Source organism: Bos indicus x Bos taurus, chromosome 26 (assembly GCF_003369695.1).
Source record: "Bos indicus x Bos taurus breed Angus x Brahman F1 hybrid chromosome 26, Bos_hybrid_MaternalHap_v2.0, whole genome shotgun sequence".
NCBI classification, from domain to species: Eukaryota; Metazoa; Chordata; class Mammalia; order Artiodactyla; family Bovidae; genus Bos; species Bos indicus x Bos taurus.
In genome coordinates this window covers 26,778,954-26,801,290 of record NC_040101.1, presented here as the reverse complement: position 1 = coordinate 26,801,290, position 22,337 = coordinate 26,778,954, and the positions used below count along the sequence as shown (strand labels likewise).

The window sequence follows — 22,337 nt, the reverse complement described above, 5'->3', positions numbered from 1 at the left end:
AGTTAAAAAATACCAATTTAAGCTATAATTCTAACTGATACCAGTGAGACAAAGTGGGAGAAGCAGAAGGAGATGAGAAAGTAAAAAGTAAGAACAAAGTAAGCACACTGGACTGTAATCTGGAGGGTAGATATGATATGACATGGGCTTCCTGGGTGGTGCTAGTGGTAAAGGACCCGCCTGCCAATGCAGGGGATGTAAGAGACATGGATTTGACTGGAGGGTGGCACGGCAACCCACTCCAGTATTCTTTCATGCAGAATCCCATGGTCAGTGGAGCCTGGCGGGCTACAGTTCACAGGGTCACAGAGTTTGACACGACTGCAATGACTGAGCATGCATATAGTATGACACACACTAAACCAGAGTTTCTCCAACTTAATGTGCTTGTGAATCACCTGGGGATCGTGTCAAAATAGATTCTTATTCAGGATATCTGGGATGGGGTTGAGATTCTAGGCAATGTCAATGCCTCTGTGCTCTATACCATTAAGCAGGAAGGCACCAGGTAATGTTTAAAAAAAAAAATAGTAAGTCAAGCACGTGGGCTAGAATTTGATTTTTTTTTTGGCCACACAATGCAGCATGTGGAATCTTAGTCCCCAGCCAGGGATTGAACCCTTGTCCTCTGCATTGGAAGCAAGGAGTCTTTAACAACTAGACCACCAGGGAAGTCCCATAGAAATGAAAAAAAAATAGAATTATGAAAAAAAAAAAAGTCCCAAAATGGTAAAAAAAAAAAAAAAAAAAGAAGAAGAAGAAGAAGAAAGAAAGAAAAGAACAATAATAACAAAAAATGCACAAGCAATCCAAACAGATAGGGAAGAAGGAGAAAGAAAAAACTTGGAAATTAACAGAAAACCCAAAGTAAAATGGCAGGGATTAAGTTTAAACATATCAATAATTATAGTTAATGTGGCTAACTGTTAAGTCGCTCAGTCGTGTCCGACTCTGCGCTCCCCCGTCCCTGGGATTCTCCAGTCAAGAACACTAGAGTGGGTTGCCATTTCCTTCTCCAATGCAGGAAAGTGAAAAGTGAAAGTGAAGTCGCTCAGTCGTGTCCGACTCTTAGCAACCCCATGGACTGCAGCCCACCAGGCTCCTCCGCCCATTGGATTTTCCAGGCAAGAGTACTGGAATGGGGTGCCATTGCCTTCTCCAATGTGGCTAAATTCATCCATTAAAACTCTTAGATAGGATTTAAAGAAAGTAGTCCAGCTCTATACTAATTAGGGGACATAATAAAGTTGTAAATAAAGCAGTTGAAAAAGATATATAAATAAGAGCTAACAAAAGGAAATAGAGCAACAATATTAATATAAAAATTAAAGTGTACAGTTAAAAACAGCCAAAGAAGCAAAGATAAATATTTCACAAGGATAAAAGGAGCAATCTATCAAGGCAATCTGTCATGCACGTTTTTTCATCTAACATAAATATGATAGAAATACAGGGATAAATTGACAAACTGCTTATCACATCCTAGAAATAAGTTTAAACAGCAAAAACATAAACTTCACTAACACCATGAGATTGATCTAATAGGAATTTAAAGAACACTTTACCCACCTTGCCCCCAAAACCCAGAAAACAAAATATTCTTTCCTAACACATGAAACACGCACAAAAAATGACCAGGTACAAGGTCACAGAGATAATCTCAACAAGCTTTATTTACTGAGCATAGTGAAATAAAGTCCAAAGTTAGCAACAGAAAGATATGCAAAACAATCTGTAAGTAAATAAAAGACAAAACAACCTGGAAATAAAAAACAGAAAAATACATACATGCTTGTAGAAAACCTTTGGTTGATATGTTCAAAATGGAATTAGAAATATTTACAACTAAGCAATGATGAGAAAGTTGCATATCAAAATCAATGCAATGTAGTCAAGTGGTACACAGTGGAATACTTATGGTCACATGCACAGTATAATGGAAAAAACTAGGAAATAAACCACACTTCCAACTAAAAAAAGAGAGGAAAAATAAAACTGAATGAAGGAAGAATGAATAAAATTCTAAATTGATCAAATCCTAAATTTACAAAATGTATAGGTATAAAATTAAGTATAACGTTCTCTCAAAATAACAGAGTCAAATCAATAAAACCATACCTGATTCTTTGGAAATGTTAATAAAATAGAAATTCTGTTGGATAGGGTGATCAAGAAAAAAGATAAAAGTCACAAACATACAGCATTAGGAATAAAATAGAACTATAATGCAAAAATCAGAAGAGACTTAAAAAGTTGAATATTACATAATTTTATATTATACATTTAGACAAACAGTTTTCTAAGAAAATATAATTTACTAAATCTATACCTGAAAAGAAATATAAAACCTGGTAAGACTGATAACCATAGAAGAACTTGAAACAATAGGAAAGAATCAACTCTGCTACAGACATCAGAGCCAGATAGTTTTATATGTATGTGGGGGAGGGGAGAAGGGGGTTGTTTATCAAATCCTTTTTAAAGAAATGGAGAATTTCCATTTTATACAAACTATTCCAGAGAATGGGAAAAAAAGTAGAAAGCTACTCAAATCACTTGATAATGCTGTTCTAACTCCAATATGATAATTAGACCAAGAAAGTATATGAAAAATAGACCAATATTATTTATGACTAGAAATACAAAAATACTAATAAAACATTAGCAAGTTGAATCTGGAGTACTACTTAAAATGACCAAAGTCTATCTGAGGAATACAAAGAATACAAAACATCTGATAAATTTCACAATAAAATTAACAATAAAGCCTCCTATACAACAAGGATATCTAAGAAAAATAGTAGGCATTGCACTTAAAAGTTAGAAATGTTCCTATTAAGGTTAGTAGACAAGCACGTTCTGACCACTATTACATTAGAAGCCCTTACCATAAGATAAGAAAAAGAAATAAATATAAAGATTGATAAGAGACACATGACTTTCAGAAGATATTGATAGTCCATTTACACAATGCAAGAGATTCAACTGAAAAAGCAACACAACTAAAAAGAGAATTCAGAAAGGTGGTCATATGCAAAATTAGTAACATTCATATCCAGTAGTATCCAGTTAGAAAATGTAATAGAAAATATTCCACCCACAAAGGATCTAATAAGAAACATACACAAAGTCACTTTTAGACTATGAAACTTCACTAAATAACTTGTTAAAAATTTGAAAAAATATATATATACTTATTGATATGTTATATACTATATAAAAGATTTATAACATTTATAACATAAATGTTAAATAATATAGATAAACATATGTATAAAATTTCAGAGATGGCAAAGAAATTCTCCAAATCTGTAAGCAGTTATTCTCAATTAAGATGGGGAACACATGTACACCCGTGGCGGATTCATGTCAATGTATGGCAAAACCACTACAATATTGTAATTAGCCTCCAATTAAAATAAATAAATTTATATTAAAAATAAAATAAAATAAATCAGAGTTTTTTACAGAGCTTGACAAAGTGATTTAAAAATTCAAATAAAAAATTGTGCATAAAGAGGCCAACATTTTCTGAAAATGAAGAGCAAAGGGAGAATTACTTTCAAGATATAACCACATTTTATAAATCTATAGCAATCAAAATAGTTTGGAATTGGCTAAGGAAAAGATGAGTGCTCAATTTCAGAATACAGAGTATCTAGAAACAATTCCATATTCATGGGAATCCAGGGAGGCACTGCAAATCAGCAGGAAAAGGAAGGCCACATTCAATAAAATGAATTGGTAAAAGGCAATGTTTATTTTAAAAAAAAGTTAGATCTATGCCTTAGACAAAACAGAAAAATATTTGGAGTATATTTGGCTGAACCACATAAAATAGCAATCTCTGTGGTTCAATCTAACAATAAGGGCCACCTCTAGATTTGCCCAGTGCATGCCTCCATGCTCTTTCCCTCTTCCAGTTGAGTGGGATGAAATCAAGCAAGGCAACCTTAGAAGCCATGTGCTAGAAATAGCAGAGTCTCTGAATGACTGCATGGAACAGAGTAGCCACTGGCCTGAACACCCAGAACCATGATACAGGGAAAGAAAGAAGCTTCACATCCCTATGCCATTATGTTTTTGGAGTTTGTCGTCACAGCTTAGCTGTGATATCACAACACTTACAGTTTTAGCGAGTGCTTTGATTCCTCTTTTTATCTCTTTCCTTTTGTTGGAAAACAATTTAACCTCATTTTTGATGGCCTGGAATGGAACAAGTACATCATTTAGATAAGTAAGAGATCAGAGATACACATGTATGTATATAGATACACAGATAGCACTTCTCTAGAAAAATGATGAAAAAAGTTAAAAAGACTAATAATATGAAGTGTACATGAAGGAGTAATGATACCACTGCAATACTCTGCTTAAGTCTAAACTGTTGCTATGTAAGTGACCACTGAAGCAACTTGGAACTGAGGTCAATGATAAGGCCAACAGTAAGAAAACAGTGAAAAATTAAACAGAACAGTTGATAAAGGAAAACGAGTCTGCTATTTCCTTGGGTATCGAGCGAGAGCAGACTAAATCCGGACACAGCCGCCACCTCTGTCACCCTTCTGCACATCTGAAGCCACAGTGTCTCTTCCTCGGTTCCTTATCCACCCCTTCCATGTAAGCCAACCTTGCAGCATCCTCTCAAATGTACTGCAACATGAGGTGTCACAGTTCATTCTTTGCTTTGGCACACCTGGACACTTCTTTGGTTTCACATTAGCCTAGGTACGGTGCTTAAAGCTCATATAACTTAATCTAGAAAGACTGAGCTGTGTTTGGTGTGCTTGCTTACTTTCAGGAAAGTTACACTTATACAATGTAATGCTCTGCCAACCAGTATCTCCACTTTCTAACTTTCCAATGGGTTTTCATAGGAAATGAATCTACTTGACACACCTACAAAGCATTATTTCAAACCTCTTTTATGTTTTATGAATACCTCTTGGCTTTTCTGTTGTATCCATGGAATTTCTTCTATATTACCAACTTTGACTAATTCCTCTTGTGATGAATCAGTGCTTAACTGCATATTCTCAGTTACCTTAGAAGAAGACAGATATTTCTTAAATTAAAAATTCATCAAGTTCTCCTCCTACCCTACTTCATTTCATTGCTTGAATCCCTCTGCACTTGTTGCATTAAAAAAAATACTAATAAGCATTTTGCCTGCTCAAGATGTAATGCTTAATTTTATTCCTTCCAATCTGTCCTTATATCAGCCATGCCCCTTACTGAGAAAGCAACAATGATCACCAAATCACTCTTGGCCTTCTTGCTGTTCCTGTAGACCAGATGCTATGGCCTGTTAAGGCCTGCCCCACCATTTGTGCTTAGGATCTTAATCTTTTCTTCCTTTTTGAGGCCTCTGCATCACCCTTCTGTATCATCCATTTCTGCCTTCTACTGAATCTTTCCCAACAGTATCTAAACATGCTCTGGAACCTCCTGTCCCAGGAAAGCTGCTCTTCACTGACCACCACATTCCCTTTTAGCTGCCACACTATTTCTGTCCTCCCCTTTGCGGCAAAAAGTCTTGAGAGAGTTTGGGATGTCACACTCTGTTGGTTCTCTTCACTGGCCGCTCCTCACTGGTTCTTCTCAATCTCCTTTGCCTCCCTGAACTCTTCTCCTGGTCTCTAGAAGTCGCTCTGTCTTAGTGCCCCTTGTATTTCTCACCATCCACTCTTCCATGATGATCTCACCTAGTGTTATGGCTTTAAATTCCATTCATATACCCTCGACTGTCAAATCAATATCTCGCATCCTGGACTCTGCCCAGAACATCTATACCGTGGCCTACTTGGTATCTCGCTTGGATATGTTCTCATGCTAACAGTGTTCTAACAGTGTTCTCATGCTCAGTCCAGGGGACTGATTTTGGATTTTCTTCTTTCTCCCTACAGTGGCTCCCCTACCATAGTCTCTCCCTTCTCCGTGAGTGGTACCGTCAAGTAAAAGATCTAGGCTTCATCCTTGAGTCCTTTCTTTCCCTTTCCCTCTAGGTCCAACTCATCAGGAGTTCCGTCCCCTCTACCTCTACAACCTGCCTGGAGTCTACCCCTTCTCCACAACACTCTTCTACCTCTGTTGCTGTTACCTGAGCTTTCTAACTCCTTGCTCTGTCTGCTTCCACTCCTATGCCTATCTGCTGCCTGTCAAAGCAGGCGGAATCATATTCCACACAGCAGAAGCAATCATTTTTAAAAAAGTGTAAATCAGACCCTGTAAATCCTTTGCTCAGAACACTTTAATAGGTTCTCACTACATGTAAAATTATGTCCAAATGCTACCTGGTTTACAAAGCCCTTCTTTGCCTATTCTTTTTCCCATTTCAAGGACCTCAGCTCCTACCACTCTCCCTTGCTCACTTCAACTGCACAGGTCTTTTTTATTTTTAGGTCTTCAAATGTACTAAGCTCTTTCTCCCTCTGCCCTGAGTACTTGCCCTCCCCCACACTTTTTTTTTAAGTCAAGTCACAGACCTTCTCCTTGCAGGGGCTATCCCAGCCAGTACTATCACACCAACTCCTTTTTATTCAGTAAATAGATCTTGTTACTATCTAATTTTCCTTATGTATTTGATTATTCATGTATCTTTCTCTGCTTACCCCCAAGCCCCAACTGGAATGTAGGCTCCGTGAAAGCAGACATTTTCCCAACTGTTTTTGGCTATATCACCATGGCTTAGCACTCTGTAGGCCCTCAACAAACATTAAATGACTGAGTGAATAAATGTCCTCTGGGTAGACACATTCTAAATAATGCACATGATCCAAAAGTACAGAGAGACTAGTTTGAACAAGCACCAGAATTGTAATAGATTTCTTTTTCCAGATAGACTTTGTACTATGGTTTTAAATTAGGTCTGAAATGTAATATTTGTGATTTTGCTTTGAGAAAATGTAGAATATTTTTCTCTTAAATGTAGTGCATGCTGTTTTTGAAAATCATGGGATATCTGGATAAAGAGGAATATTACTAAAATATCTGCTAAAACAAAACTATAATCTGAAAACATACCAATTTAGGAAGGAAGGCAAGAAAGGAGGGAGGGAGGGAGGAAGGAGAAAGAAAACTGTATTGAAACTCAACTGCATGTTCAGATTCTGATTCCAAATCCAAGGATTCTCTTCTTGCTATACTTAAATAATCATTCTCCTCATCCATGATGGTCTTCAGGTAAGTTGTAAGTTGCTGGCTATATTCAAGAATATCATTGGCTAAGATTCCTCCAAACCGCCTATATTAATAAAAAGGAAAACACATAGGCTGCTGCTGCTGCTGCTGCTAAGTCACTTCAGTCGTGTCCGACTCTGTGCGACCCCAATTTGAAAAAGACACATTTAGCAGTGTTACTTACAGGTACCTATCCATTTCTACACAGAGAAATGTGTGGTCAATTCTCCACAGTGCTCTGAAGCTATTAGGACCCTGCTTCTTAGAGGACAGCACTCTCATGGGCTGCAGGACACAACAAGCTTCTTGATCTCCCTGGGGCCAGCTCTCCCCAGGCTGACCCCATGCCTTATCCTACAGGTCCTCTCTGCTCACCCAGCCTGGCCACTGCACAGAAGAGTTACTGCTCTGGTCGAAGCTTCAGAATGTACCAGGTGCTGTGCTGCCTCACACTGTATATAATCACCTTACCCTGTTCAGTCCTCATAGTCCCTGCCCCACACTGAAGCATTATTACTTCCACTCAGTACACCAGAGCATCTCAAACTTCAAGCATATCAGCATGGCCTGGAGGGCTTGTTAAAACAGATTCCAGGGCCCCACCCATAAAGATTCTGACTCAAAAATTCGATGAGGCCCAAGAATATGCATTTCTAACAAGCTCACAGGTGCTGCAGATCCCACCTTGAATAACATGGTTGTAGATGATTTAGAGGGGTTGTCAGGTGCCTAAGTAAGTTTTTACTTAAGTTATTACTGTTTTGCTTACAGGAAGCACTATGAAATAGTATTTTTGTGGAAACAAATTGCACATTGATAAGTGGTGTCCACTGGCAGATCAAATAAGGTGACATTTCAAGTCCAGGGCATTACCTGCATGATCTCTATGCCCTGGCCATTATCTGTATGCTTGGCGATTATTTGTTTATTTAGAATTTTAGTTTTAGTTTAAGCAAAGTCTAAATTAATTTAACATTGTCTGATTAGGAAAGCAAAGTCTAATTAGGAAAGTACATCTGTATGCATGTACAGAAACGCACATACCTATGTCAGGTTTTTTAGGGATAAATAGGACTTTTAAAAATGATCTACTGTTCAGAGTTGTCCTCATTCCTTGTGTTCTTCCAACAGATGTTATGATAGGGAGGACTGATCACTACATAGGTCTTAACTGTGTCCTTTTATTTTTTGTATTTTGATGCTTTGACATCTGGGGTCTTGTCCCTTCCAGGACCAGCAAGTCTTGGAGATAGTAAACAACTTACCTGGAGCTCACCTTTCAAATGCAGACCCACAAGCCCACGACCCCAAGCAAATCCTCTATTGGTCTTTCAAACTTGGGCCACTATTTTCCTCTCCTAGTAATCCCTGGGTCACGTAGTGGACAACTAGCAGCAGCTCCTGTGGCCCAGAACCCACTGAAGTTATCCAAACTAGCCAATCCTAAGCCTGGCTGCTCCTCACCATGGAAACCAAAATGACGACTCTTGCCCATGTTTTCCCTGCTCCCTCTGTCTCCTAACCCTCCCTGGTGCCTCCCTATATGGCCCTCGCATAGCATGGCATCTTCCCTGGTCTTGGGATCATTAGTACAACAGTTGTTTCAATGGCAGTTGTCTCCAGTTACGCTGGCCCTGCTATTACCTAAATAATAACATCTGAGTTTTAAAACACCATATTATGTGAGGTTGCTTACTGCAACCTGTACTTACCTCCATCTTAGGTTAACCAGTGTGTTGTCATCTCTCCCATTCACCAGAATGCTCTGTCCATCCATTGAAATTCTCACCGATTGAATCCCGCGCCCCTGGTGAGAATGACTCCGACACCGAGTAAATGCTTCCTTAATAGTTTTAGGAACAAAGTGCAGAAATTACAAGTGCAACTTTACCACAGGGATTTTTTCTAAGGGGGTTACATGCACTTTTGCTTATGGATAAACCTTTTCCTATTTGTTAACAGCATTTTAGTTGGGATGGAGTAGCCTCTTAGTAATACATAGAACTGAAAATTACTAATACAAAATACATTCATCACTATTGATTTGATCTCCTTTCTAGGTAATATGGAAAAAGAGGAATTATTGTCACCAGTAGGGAAATCAGATATGGAAAGGAGAATAGACTTGCTGAGAATGGACAGTACAGGCAAATCCAGATGTCTTCAAGGATTAAGCAAGTCCCCTCGATGTGCAAAGAGGCTGAGCGTGATGAGAGGAGGCGATGGGCACTGAGTGAAGAATGATGGAGGAGGCCAATTAAATCAGTTTAGTTAGAACCCAAACACATCATTAGTTGGTACACAGTGCAATGGTTTAAATTATTTGACCAAAAACGGATTTCTTTGTCACACTAGTTATCAACCATGATAGTTAAAAAAATTTTTTTTAAATTTTTGAATAGGGAATACATTCAAATGTTTCAAAATTTTAAAAAAACTATAAAAGACTATGCAATGAAATCTCCTTCCTTCCCCTTCCCCAATACCTCCCAAAGGCAATCAATATAATTATACCTTAACTATCCTTTCAGAGGATTTTAATGTATATAAATAAATTTTTATACAAACAATTTTTAATCTGAGGTAAAATATGTGTATTACACACTTTGCCTTTCTTACTTATTATAATAATATGTCTTGGGATTCTTTCCATATTGTTGCATTAAGACTTCCTCATGCTGTATTACAGCATAATATTCCATACTTTATTTATGCATGCTTATTTATTTATCCAGTCCTCTGTTGATGGACATCAGGTTGCTTTTACAAGCAGTACTGCCATGAACAACCACCCATATGAGGCATGTTGCACAGAATCATCCAGAAAAACTCTGACATCTTGCTGTCATGCCACTGTCAGTTGTAGCATACATTTACAAACCATTTGAATAAGAGAAAATGTACCAGTTTGCAAACTGTTCATTTAAAAATGATTTGTAAGACATTTAAGGTCTTCCCCTATATAATATGAAAGAATTAAATTGTACTGATAACCAGTACAACTTGATCTCAAAACCTAGAAAAGGGTCTTCCACCAGGGAAGAAGAAATTATTTTCATTTAATTAGAGATCTGAGAACAATGGAAATCAGAAGTGGTGGTAGGACGGGTGACCCTGAAGTCCGCAGCGGTGGGGGAGGGCTCGTGCGCGCCACGCCCTGTGTGTTCTTCCACACCACAGGAAGACGCAGGCTGGGGGTGGGGGAGGGTGGCAGCAACCAGGCCAGAAGCCCTCCAGGCCGTGGAGCTAGCAGCAATCATCCCAGATTTGCACAGCAGTTCACTGTTTCCAAAGAAGTTCTGCATATACCCTCTCCTTTGCTCTTACCATAATCTCACAGGGTGAGAATAAGCAAGGCCTTCCTAATATCGCAAAGGAGCAGTTCAGTGAATTTTCTCGCCACACAATAAGTGGTGATGGAGATGGGCTGGAGCTCATCTACTGCCCCATGTTCCTTCTTTGCAGATCTCCTTTAGAGACTGCATTTCCTCTCTTAGAGACTCAAACCTTGGCACATAACACCATCAGTGGTAAGTAAGTTATGAGTCAATTTACTTAACAGTTCCAATTCCTTTCCTAAGAGCTTTTGCTCCTTATATGAGATCAAGATGCAAATCCCATGATTGGGGGATAAAAAAAGGAGTTTACCAAAGTATGAATATCTCGGATACACAGAATTCCACATTTAGCTATTGTTATGAGCCACAATCCATGTGGAGACAGAGAGAGCATTCCAGGTCCATATTGTTTGCTTTGTATTTTTTGGTATGGCTTAAGAATGTGAACACCACTATGTTCCTGCCAATGAAAGAAAATGACCATATTATAGAAAAGATCAGGGGAGTGGCACCTTGCAGTTATGCGTATATAGTCAGATTCAAATCCAAAAGCATTGTCATTGGAAATAAACTGATACATGATAAAGTGGACACCTGTATTTGCACCACATTTTTTAATCTCTGATTGCAAATAAATGTTCATTTCAGCCAACTAAGAAAAGTCTCCTCTGTATATCAGCTACCATTAAAAATCCCAGCCTACAACTATCTTGATTTTTTAACTAATCCTTTTCAAATACTCCTATCCTCAACTTAAAATAAATGAGTCAATTTCCACCACCATCACCATCCCCTGCCCACCACATTTCTCACATATTCCCACCTTCAAACCTCTGCATGTGTTGTGACTTTTTTCTGGAATGTGGTTCCCCATCCCATGCCCACCAATCTGGCTTCCCTCCCTACTTCAGGAACCCCACCTCCCTGCCAAGATTATACACAATACTTCTCATGTCTAAATCTGAACAATTCTTCACAGTCCAGTTCAACTATTACTTCTACCAGGAAGCTTTTCTTAAATCCTCCTTACTACAAACCATTCCTTCCTTCTTTGAATGTCTTTGTTTCAGACCTTGCTGATAATTGGCTACTCTGAGTGAGAAGGCTTTTGATTGAAGGATTTAGAAAAAGAAGGGTGATATAATCTGGGTCAGTGTGTGTAGCAGGAAATGATGCAATATGGAAGAAGTTTGAAGAGTATGATGAAAGGATACTAGAAACATAGAGGCATTTTGTTTGCAACTTTCTTTAAGACTCAGGTATAAAGTTCCACTGAAAATCATCAACGCTGTAGCTCCTGACCCCTGTAGAATGGATTTTCTAATGATAGATTTTTTTAAAATAGTTTTGAAAGTCACTAAACTAATATTGTGTCATCCGCGTGTTTATCTGACAAGTATGATGCATGTGCCACAAGTATGAGGTTGCTCAAATGTATTTTATGATGAATTAACAAATCATGCTAATATATCTAATTTAAAGAAGTTATTTTACTATAATAAAGACATTTGTTAACTGGACTAGAGTGTTAAAGGGTGGATCAGGTCTAATGAATACAATGTACCAATCTTGACTGCTAAGAAAAAGACAGAATGCTTAAGTTTGGCATACTTTTTCAGGAAGAAGATAGCTGCAGATGTATGGCACTTGGTTACAGAAGCCATATATTCGGTTACTATACAAGTTCAGGACCGCAGAGGACAGAGTGTGCTCTGTCTCATACACAAACTTATGAATGAATTCATCTCTCAGCCTCCCTCGTTCATCAGCAAAGTTTGCAGACACTGTAATATTTGGGGAAGAAGATAGATAATTTGTACCATTTATTGATTTTATTTTTTTAATTAGTATGACAACTATGAAAAGCAAAATAAAAAATTAAATGCTCAGTTAATATAGAGACTATTAGGGGATAAAAATGATTGGAAAACAACTTGGCTCCATTAGAAATACTTGAGTATTACATGACTAACAGTAAGTAAATTATGTTTTATCAGTTAAGTAGAGACATGATGAAACTCATTATGGTTTCAGTTCAGTTCAGTTCAGTCGCTCAGTCGTGTCCAACTCTTTGCGACCCCATGAATCGCAGCATGCCAGGCCTCCCTGTCTATCACCAACTCTTGACAGTCTTAATTAAGACATAAAAGTACCTTGAGGTTTTTGACTTTCTTATACTCTATAATTAAATATTTGCAAAATAGCTACCCAGATATATTTGTTACTTAAAACAAAGTGTCTATTTTATCAGACCTTTTTATCCAGAAAGCTTTCTTTATGATTTTATCAATGAAAGTAACTACATAGTAACATATATGAATCTGACTCTGTATATTTAAAGCTACAAAAAAGAGTGGAGAAGGAAATAGCAAGCCACTCTAGTATTTTTGTCTGGGAAATCCCATGGACAGAGGAGCCTGGTGGACTCAGTCCATGGGGTCACAAGAGTTGGACACGACAACAACAAAAAGAGACATCACAAAGTGACAAATCAACTTACAAAAGTGACAGTTGATCCTTTTTTTCCTCTGATAGTAAGATTTGTATGAATGACAGGATCTAGTGACAAATAGATTCAAGGGATTAGATCTGATAGAGTGCCTGAAGAATTATGAACGGAGGCTTGTAACATTGTATAGGAGGCAGTGATCAAGACCATCCCCAAGAAAAAGAAATGCAAAAAGGCAAAATGGTTGTCTCAGGAGGCCTTACAAACAGTTGTGAAAAGAGGAGAAGTGAAAGGCAAAGGAGAAAAGGAAAGATATACCCATTTGAACGCAGAGTTCCAAAAAATAGCAAAGAGAGATAAAGCCTTCCTCAGTGATCAATGCAAAGAAATAGAGGAAAACAACAGAATGGGAAAGACTAGAGATCTTTTCAAGAAAATTAGAGATACCAGGGGAACATTCATGCTCAATAAAGGACAGAAATGGTATGGACCTAACAGAAGCAGAAGATATTAAGAAGAGGTGGCAAGAATACACAGAAGAACTATACAAAAAAGATCTTCATGACCCAGATAATCACAATAGTGTGATCACTCACCTAGAGCCAGACATCCTGGAATGTGAAGTCAAGTGGGCCTTAGGAAGCATCACTATGAACAAAGCTAGTGGAGGTGATGGAATTCCAGTTGAGCTATTTCAAATCCTGAAAGATGATGTTGTGAAAGTGCTACACTCAACATGCCAGCACATTTGGAAAACTCAGCAGTGGCCACAGGACTGGAGAAGGTCAGTTTTCATTCCAATCCCAAAGAAAGGCAATGCCAAAGAATGCTCAAATGACTGCACAATTGCACTCATCTCACATGCTAGTAAAGTAATGCTTAAAATTCTCCAAGCCAGGCTTCAATAGTACATGAACTGTGAATTTCCAGATGTTCAAGCTGGATTTAGAAAAGGCAGAGGAACCAGAGATCAAATTGCCAACATCCACTGAATCATAGAAAATGTGAGAGAGTTCCAGAAAAACATCTACTTCTGCTTTACTGACTATGCCAAAGCCTTTGACTGTCTGGATCACCACAAACTGTAGAAAATTCTGAAAGAGATGGGAATACCAGACCACCTTACCTTCCTCCTGAGAAATCTGTATGCAGGTCAAGAAGCAACAGTTAGAACTGGACATGGAACAACAGACTGGTTCCAAATTGGGAAAGGAGTATGTCAAGGCTGTACATTGTCACCCTGCTTATTTAACTTCTATGCAGAGTACATCATGAGAAACGCTGGACTGGATGAAGCACAAGCTGGAATCAAGATTGCCGGGAGAAGTATCAATAACCTCATATATGCAGATGATACCACACTTATGGCAGAAAGGGAAGAACTAAAGAGCCTCTTAATGAAAGTGTAAGAGGAGAGTGAAAAAGTTGGCTTAAAACTCAACATTCAAAAGACTAAGATCATGGCATCTGGTCCCATTACATTATGGCAAATAGATGGGGAAACAGTGGAAACAGTGACAGACTTTATTTTTGGGGGCTCCGAAATCACTGCAGATGGAGACTGTAGCCATGAAATTAAAAGACACGTACTCCTTGGAAGAAAAGCTATGACCAATCTAGACAGCATATTAAAAAGCAGAGACATTACTTTGCCAAGGTCCATCTAGTCAAAGCTATGGTTTTTCCAGTAGTCATGTATGGATGTGAGAGTTGGACTATAAAGAAAGCTGAGTTCCGAAGAATTGATGCTTTTGAACTTCAGTGTTGGAGAAGACTCCTGAGAGTCCCTTGCACTGCAAAGAGATCCAATCAGTCCATCCTAAAGGAAATGTCTTGAATGTTCATTGGAAGGACTGATGCTGAAGCTGAAACTCCAATACTTTGGCCACCTGATGCGAAGAACTTACTCCTTGGAAAAGACCCCGATGCTGGGAAAGATTTAAGGCAGGAGGAGAAGGGGACAACAGAGGATCAGATAGTTGGATAACATCACTGACTCAATGGACATGAGTTTGAGCAAGCTCCGGGAGTTGGTGATGGAGAGGGAAACCTGGCATGCTGCAGTCCATGGGATCGCAAAAAGTCGAACACGACTGAATGACTGAACTGAACTGAGAGGAAAGTCCACATTTCACATAATTTAGCAGTCACATCAGCTTTACTTTGTAAGACACAGAAAAGGTTTTGGCCATTTTAACCTCTTCACATGTTAAAAGAAAAAAAAAAAAAATGCTATCACTGGAAAAGAGAAAAAAAAAGCTATAGCAACTATTCAACTGGGTGCCCAGGACAGAATTGCTTGCTCACTTTTCTTTACCTTCTGGTAGTATTTTAGGCAGAGAAAATATTTCCAGCCTGCTTCTTCTTGTTTCTGGAAGTGGGGAAAGCACCATCACTTCTACTATGTCTGTTTCCAAAGGAGACACAGTGGATATTTGTAAAATACCTTTGCCCATCTCTGAAAGCAAATGGAAATCAACACAAGTCATTGTTGATATGTTTATAGAAGCTTTCATATTTCTAGGTAAGATATCACATTATAGACCTGTCTTAACAAATCTTTTGATCCAAATCTACTTATTGGATATTTAAGTGATCTTTAAACCTAAGTGATAGAAACATTTTTTGATAAACAGATGGGGGATTCTCCTCATGAGATGTCTAAGTGGGCAGATTCAATCCAGCTGGGTGGGACTCAGCTTCCATTCAGCCAGAGGGGCCTCCAGAGTCTGCCGGCTCTACCCTACTCAACAGTGCCCACAAGCTCTGGCCTCTTGAATGTCCACTCCAGCCATCTGCCCATTCCCAATACTGAATAAACATTTTTGCCACAGCCAAGGTATCGCAGGTATGGTAGGAATACACTTGCTGTTATGAGTGTGTCCTACAGTAAGCCAGCGAATCCCACCAAGGGGCCTTGCCTGGGGCCGCTTGGATTCTCTCCAGCTCCGCTACTGCCACTCCACACAGCTACTGCTCTGTGTGTGTCCACCGTCTCGGGCCCCATCTCAGCCCCTCCATCAGGTGTTATATAGGGTAGCCTTTCCTCTTACTGAACAAGGAAGACAGAGAACATCTGACATAAACTTGACTTCAACTTTCTTATCCTGAATCTCACATTTTCTGTTATCTTCCCTCTTCATTTCTTGACATTTTTAGGAATAAAATGTAACCCTTTCCATCTGTGATTTTGAGCCTACACCTCCAATATATCATTACACCATGTGCTATTAATTACCTCTTTTGATTTCCTTGGGTCTTTTAGGTCTTCTCCTACTGAGGCCTCAAGACTCCCCTATCTTCAGATTAGAATGTTCCTTCAATCCTGTTTCCCCACCAGTTACTAATTCTCTTTTCTCCACTGCAAACATCTGAGAGCAGAAATTGCTGTTTACCAACTTCCTTTTCTGACTGCCATTCCCACCTGAAACTCTGTCTCTCTGTCCCAAAGGAGTAGCTCTCCCTGGGCTCACACGGTGACTGCCGCATCCCAGCCCTCATGCCCTGACACTTCTGCCACAGTCCACCATTCATACAGCCTTCCTTCTCAAGCTCTTCCAGGTGCGGGTGACTCCCAGTTCTCTCGCCCATCTTTAGTTTTCTTCACTGCCTTGTCTTCCCTGTCTACAACTTCAGCGTAAGTAGCTTTTCCCATCCTATACTCTGAATGACAAGATATGTTAAAAAATGGAACATTTAGGCAGGACTGGTACCCATTCTGAGGTCAGCCATCAGTCCTCATCACACTCCATGCCATCTAATTTACATATCTAGGTTACCTGTTTGACCTCATTACACAGTTGGGTTTGCTTCAACTCTGTCTTAAACCATCTCATGAGCTTCCATGATTTCAAGATCAGAATTCCATCATTAAACTTTGAACTACAAATCTTCATTTCTGAATTAATGGTAAATGTCTCCAAATGAAGATCTTATTGGCTTCAACTCTACAGAGCTTGTCAGCTCACCCTATCCCTCAGCCTCCGTAACTTCCTTTTCCCTTGAGTTTTTACTTCAACTGATGACAGCACAAACTTCCACCATCTGGGTTAGAAACTTCAGAGTCGTTGCTGATCCCTTCCTTTCACATACAATCAATTATCAAGTTCTACCAATTCCATCATTCATAGCTGTCCACTCCTTCGCCTTTCCATGACTGCTGCATGATCTTGTACACTGTGGATAAGAGCACAAGCTCTGAAGCCAGACTTCCTGAGCTCGAGTCCTGGCTACCTGCGTGGCTTTGGACAAATACTTAACCTCATTGTGCCTCAATTGCCTTATCTTTAAACTGGGCATAACAGTGGTCTCTACCTCACAAAAGCTGCCTGTAAGAATTAAATGAATTAACACACGCCAAGTACTTAGAATACTGGATATTACATGACAAGGACTCCTTCAATAAATGTTAGCTTTTGTTATGACTAACAGCATTTCTTGTGTGAGTTACTATAATGTTTTTCTGAATTTTTTTATTCCGTTCTCTTGCCTTTCTTCTCCAGCCTTCACACTGATTCCAGAGTCCTCCTCTAAAAACCAAATCAAATCACACTAGTCCCATCTTGAAAACGTCTGATGATGTGTCATTAGCTACAGAACAAAGTCCAGACTCCTTGGGATGATGTTCAAGACCCTCCACTTTGTTTCAAACCTTGTCGTCATGATCATAACCTGGTAAACTCATATACTTGTTATGCCAGACTTCTTACCATTCCAAGTGCCGTTGCTCAAACTTTTGTCCTGAGCTAGAATGCCAACAAGCCCCATCCTCCACTACTTTAAATCCTTGGAAAATTCTCCTGCTCCGTATTCTCTGTGCCTCCTCTTCACCTCCACTCCTTTCTTCACACCTGAGAATTAATTACTTCTTTTCCTGAGCCTACACAGCACTCTGCTATTTCTCCTCCACTAAATTTCTTCCTTGACAGTTTCATGCTTCCACAGGGCCTAGGTTCAGCATTTTACACTTAGTAGGCACTCAATTTTTAAAAATCAGTACATAGATTTGAAATTTTACATTTATATTTGGTATATAAAGCCAGAGATAAAAATATTAGTTCTTATTATTTATCACCAAAGTGCTATCTCACCTGTCAGTTCTGTGGTTTACCTGGGCATTTGGACACACATTACTGAAAAAGCTGAATGTCTTTTTTAAAAAATTTTTATTCATTTATTTATTTTTGGCCACACCACATGGCTTGTGAGATCTTAGTTCCCCAACTAGGGATTGAACCTGAGCCCTCGGTTGTGAAAGCACAGAGTAAAGATGCATGTAACAAAACTTTCTTTAGATATCTTAATTAAATAGAGATCAAATACTATTTAAAAAGTTATTTCGAGACTTCCCTGGTGGTTCAGTGGCCAAGACTCCACACTCCCAATGCAGGGGGCCTGGTTCAATCTCTGGTCGGGGAACTAGATTCCACACGCGGCAACTACAGATCCTGCACGCCACCACTAAAGATTCTGGCGTGGCAACTAAGACCCAGCATAGCCACATACATAAATAAATGTTTTTAAAAAGTATTTCAGGGATAAACCAACTCAACTTCCGTTTGTAGTAACATTAAAAACGTTCAGCCATTTCATTAATGCATTACCTGATTCAAGAAGAGTTGTTTAACATCAACTGTATACCAAGTAGATGTACCAAAACCTCTAAATATGATATGGGAATTCTCCTTAGTAACTTTGAACAGCTATTTAAATGTTTCTGTTTTAGAAAACATGCTACAAGTAATTGCTTCACCATGGTCCCATTTCCACAACTTTAAATTCTTTAGAATAAATTGACCAATATCTTAAGTTAATAAGCATTCTATGGCAACTTTCCTGGCGATCCGGTGGTTAAGACTCCATGCTCCCAGGGTAGGGGGCATGGGTTTGATCCCTGATCAAGGAACTAAGATCCCACATGCTGCCCAGATTGGGGAAAAAAATAATTCAGTGTAAGTACCTATGAATCCAAGAATCTCAAATAAACTTGAGGGTTTGGCATTGATAACAAAGATGTGTCCTTCTGATGTTCCAACTAATACATACATTCCTCTCTGGTCATACCTAGAAAAGAAGAAATCTGATTATCAGATTCTACTTGTTTCACTCATAAGATGGTAAACAAATTTATTGAAAGACATCATGGAGATATATCCAAAACGAATTATTCTTATGGTTTATGATTTTTAATATTATCAGACTTTATAAAAGGTAAGTGATTATACAAAATGTAATCATTACATTTTAGGCTAATATTGTTTCTGAATTGTAACTTATAAGTATATGGTCAAGAAGATTCACTAAAAACGGGCAACTATGTCATCGTAAGTGAACAAAATATGACAGTAAAGCTTTCTGATATTTCAGGTGGACATAAGCAATTCTCAAATTAGAGATGAGTGGAGCATTCCAATGCCCCTCAGTACCAGTCCTGGCAGAAAGAAGAAGAATGTAGCAAAATGTTTCTATACTTTGATCAAATTAGAAAAAGTGGGAAATGCAAATTAGGATAAGAGAGAAACATCTGAAAAAGGAGAGGTGCCAAAAAAACGATACAGAGGAGTGGAATGTAAATGGAGAGAGATTACAGATCCTTCCCTGCAGAGGCAGCCGAGCTTGTAGGAACAGCACAGATGGTGGAGACCCAGCTCCTTGCAGTGCTAGCTGACGAATCTTGGCAAATGCTTCTTTTTGAACCTAAGTTATCTCACTTGTGAAACAGGGACAAGCATAATACTTTTCTGAATGTTTGACAAGTGTCACATTCAGTAAACTACAATGTGTAACAGCACATCAAGCTGTAAAGCAGGGCAAAAATGTCATTTCTTGTTAATACTTAGTGTTATGATAAATTAATCAAAGATATAATAATAACAATATAAGTCTAAACTCAGTGGCTCTAGGCTGTCTTCTAAAAAGTACTGTTTCAAAAAATTTGAAATCATCTAAATGTCTATCAATATACTGTCTCAAAAATTATGGAATGTATTCCATGTGATGGAATACTATGTAGCTATAAAAAAAGAATGAAGGTCTTCATGTGTGGATAGAAGACTCTCTAAGATATACCATTAAGTGAAAAAAATTGTGGTGCAGAACATTATATATAGTTTGCTACCCTATAAGAGCAAAAGCAATGACTCTGGAGCCCAATTGCCTGGGTTCAAATCTCAACATTTGCCATTTACAACATGTGTGATATTAATTGTTATTTAAATTCTTTGTGTATCATCTTCCTTAAATGGAGACAATAAGAATACCTGTCTCACGAGGTTAATACAACTGAAGTTCCTGGTACACTCTAAGTGCTAGATACACATTCATGCAATTAAAAGGAAGTACTTATTTTTCTGCTTGTTTGTGAATAAAATATGTCCAGTAAAAAGACACAAGAAACTAGTAACAAGCTGTCTCCAAGGAGGAGAACTGGGTATTTGGGGATAACAGTGGGAAACTGTATTGTACTATATACACCTCTGTATTTCTTGAATGTAGAACTGAGTCAATATACTAATTTTCAAAACAACACATGTAAAACCTAAAAAAAGTTAAAACTTCGGTGGAAATCTCAATAGACAGGCCTGACAAAGTTGCTGCCAGAAACAGGCGGTCCTTACAGGAGGTGCTGCACAGGTGATTCAGAGAGAAAGGCCTTATGAACTTCATGAGGGGATTCGACGTCCCGGACGTCGAGGAAGTGGACACGGCCGTCCTCAGTCCCCACGGCCGCAGACAGGGATGATGGAGAGCAAGCCAGAACTGTTGCCTGTTTAGGACAGATGCAAAACAGAAATAGACTCACAGATGGAAAACCAAGGAGTAGGGGGGCAGGGCAAAATAGGGGTATGGGATTAACAGACATAAACTACTAGATATAAAACACATTAGCAGAAGGGTACACTGTATAGCACAGGGAATTACACCCACTAGTCTTATAATAAGCTATAATTGAGCATACTCCACAAAGATACTGCATCACTATGCTGTTCACCTGAAAAATTAACACAATACTATAAATCAATTAGCTTCAACAAAAAATAAAATAAACCCCAGCTTCACTGCACCAAAAAATGAAGCCTGCTTTCCTACACTTAAGAGTTCTACAGTTTATTTTAAAAACCCACAGAACAAGAAGAGTGGCAAGTGTCATGTGGTATTACAAATTATACACTCAACATTCTTCAGCTAATCAATCACATAAGAAGTCATAGGAATCTATATATCACATTCTTTTATCCTAAAATTGGAATGATAAAAATATGAGAAAATTGCCTGAACTTTAAACCATGACTTCATTTTTATCCTTAATTGATTAGAAAATGATTATACCTGATAATAATGAAAAATAAAATAGGAAATTTAAAATATATTCCTAGCATCATTTGGACATCTTTATTGAGTGTTAGTGATTTTTTAAAATCAGCATTCATCTGCTGGATAATAGTAGATCCTGGGATGCTGGTATAACTGAGCAAGACTTCAAAAAATAACTGTATCATGGAACACGTGGCCTGTCACCAAAGAAACGCATCACAGATTCCTGCTTATCCAACAGTCATTTACAGAAGATGATATCTAAGAGAACAAATTTGTGGTCATGATACTTTAGGAATCAGATTCATTTCTCTATAGTTTTCACTGACAAAGCCCACTGGGGTCCCCCAGAAAAGTCAGATGAAAACTAGGTGATAAGGTCTAAGCTCTTCATTTGTGCTTTAGTCTAATTTCTCCTGCTCACAGGGTACATGTGCAGCAGTCTCGTACCCAGCACTTCAGACAAGAGTTCTTAGTGTGAGACCGCTGCAACACCTCAGTTCCGTGGCCGTGCAGAGACGTACTGCCAGTAACACCTCAGTTCAAGACTTAAGATGGCCGCAGGGTGGCTGTGCACAGAGACGCTGCACCCAGAATTTGATCCTGAGGGGAGCAGCACGGCTGGACCGGCCCATGGCAACTCCGCCCTCCCCCAGGAGAACTCTACAGAGCAGCCTCAGCCTCTCCCTGGGACACAAGTGTGTGCTCCAGAAGGACAGCTCCCACCTCTCCACCCTCTGATCAAAAAATAAGATTTTCCTTTGTTGTTGAACCGAACTCAGTATTGCTCTATTGGCACAAGAAACACCAGAGAGGGGGACCCCTGTAAGTAACATAACTACATTTTGGAGGTTGTTTTGAATAAAATAACAGAATGTTAGAAATGGAAAAGATCTTGAGGTCATCCTTTTGCAGATTAGAAAGCAGAGGCAAAGGAAAATGTAGCAATTTACCCCCAGGATCCCAAAGCTGATAACAACGCTCAGAGGAAAACTCAGGTGTCCTGCCTCATTAGAATGCAGTTTCTCCATTGAGCAGGTTTTCATTTTGTTTTTTAA

General features: G+C 38.8%; 1 protein-coding gene across 5 annotated transcripts in view; it reads right to left on the bottom strand.

Moving 5' to 3' along the window:
• The window catches only part of CFAP43 (cilia and flagella associated protein 43), a 100,311-nt gene that overhangs the window by 34,810 nt on the left and 43,164 nt on the right, over positions 1-22,337 (bottom strand). For 4 of the 5 annotated variants that reach the window (XR_003508858.1, XM_027528910.1, XM_027528912.1 and 1 more), the window contains exons 11-19: positions 20,583-20,731; positions 18,926-19,029; positions 15,284-15,424; positions 12,129-12,301; positions 10,828-10,977; positions 8,892-9,022; positions 7,096-7,243; positions 4,943-5,044; positions 4,129-4,206 (exon numbers count right to left, since the gene is read on the bottom strand). Coding sequence is in view for 4 of the 5 variants with exons in the window: in XM_027528910.1 (XP_027384711.1) it covers positions 4,129-4,206; positions 4,943-5,044; positions 7,096-7,243; positions 8,892-9,022; positions 10,828-10,977; positions 12,129-12,301; positions 15,284-15,424; positions 18,926-19,029; positions 20,583-20,731 (1,176 nt within the window). In the remaining variant the exon portion in view is untranslated. The remainder of the gene's footprint in view (positions 1-4,128; positions 4,207-4,942; positions 5,045-7,095; positions 7,244-8,891; positions 9,023-10,827; positions 10,978-12,128; positions 12,302-15,283; positions 15,425-18,925; positions 19,030-20,582; positions 20,732-22,337) is intronic. The other variant, XM_027528913.1, reaches the window with a different exon arrangement.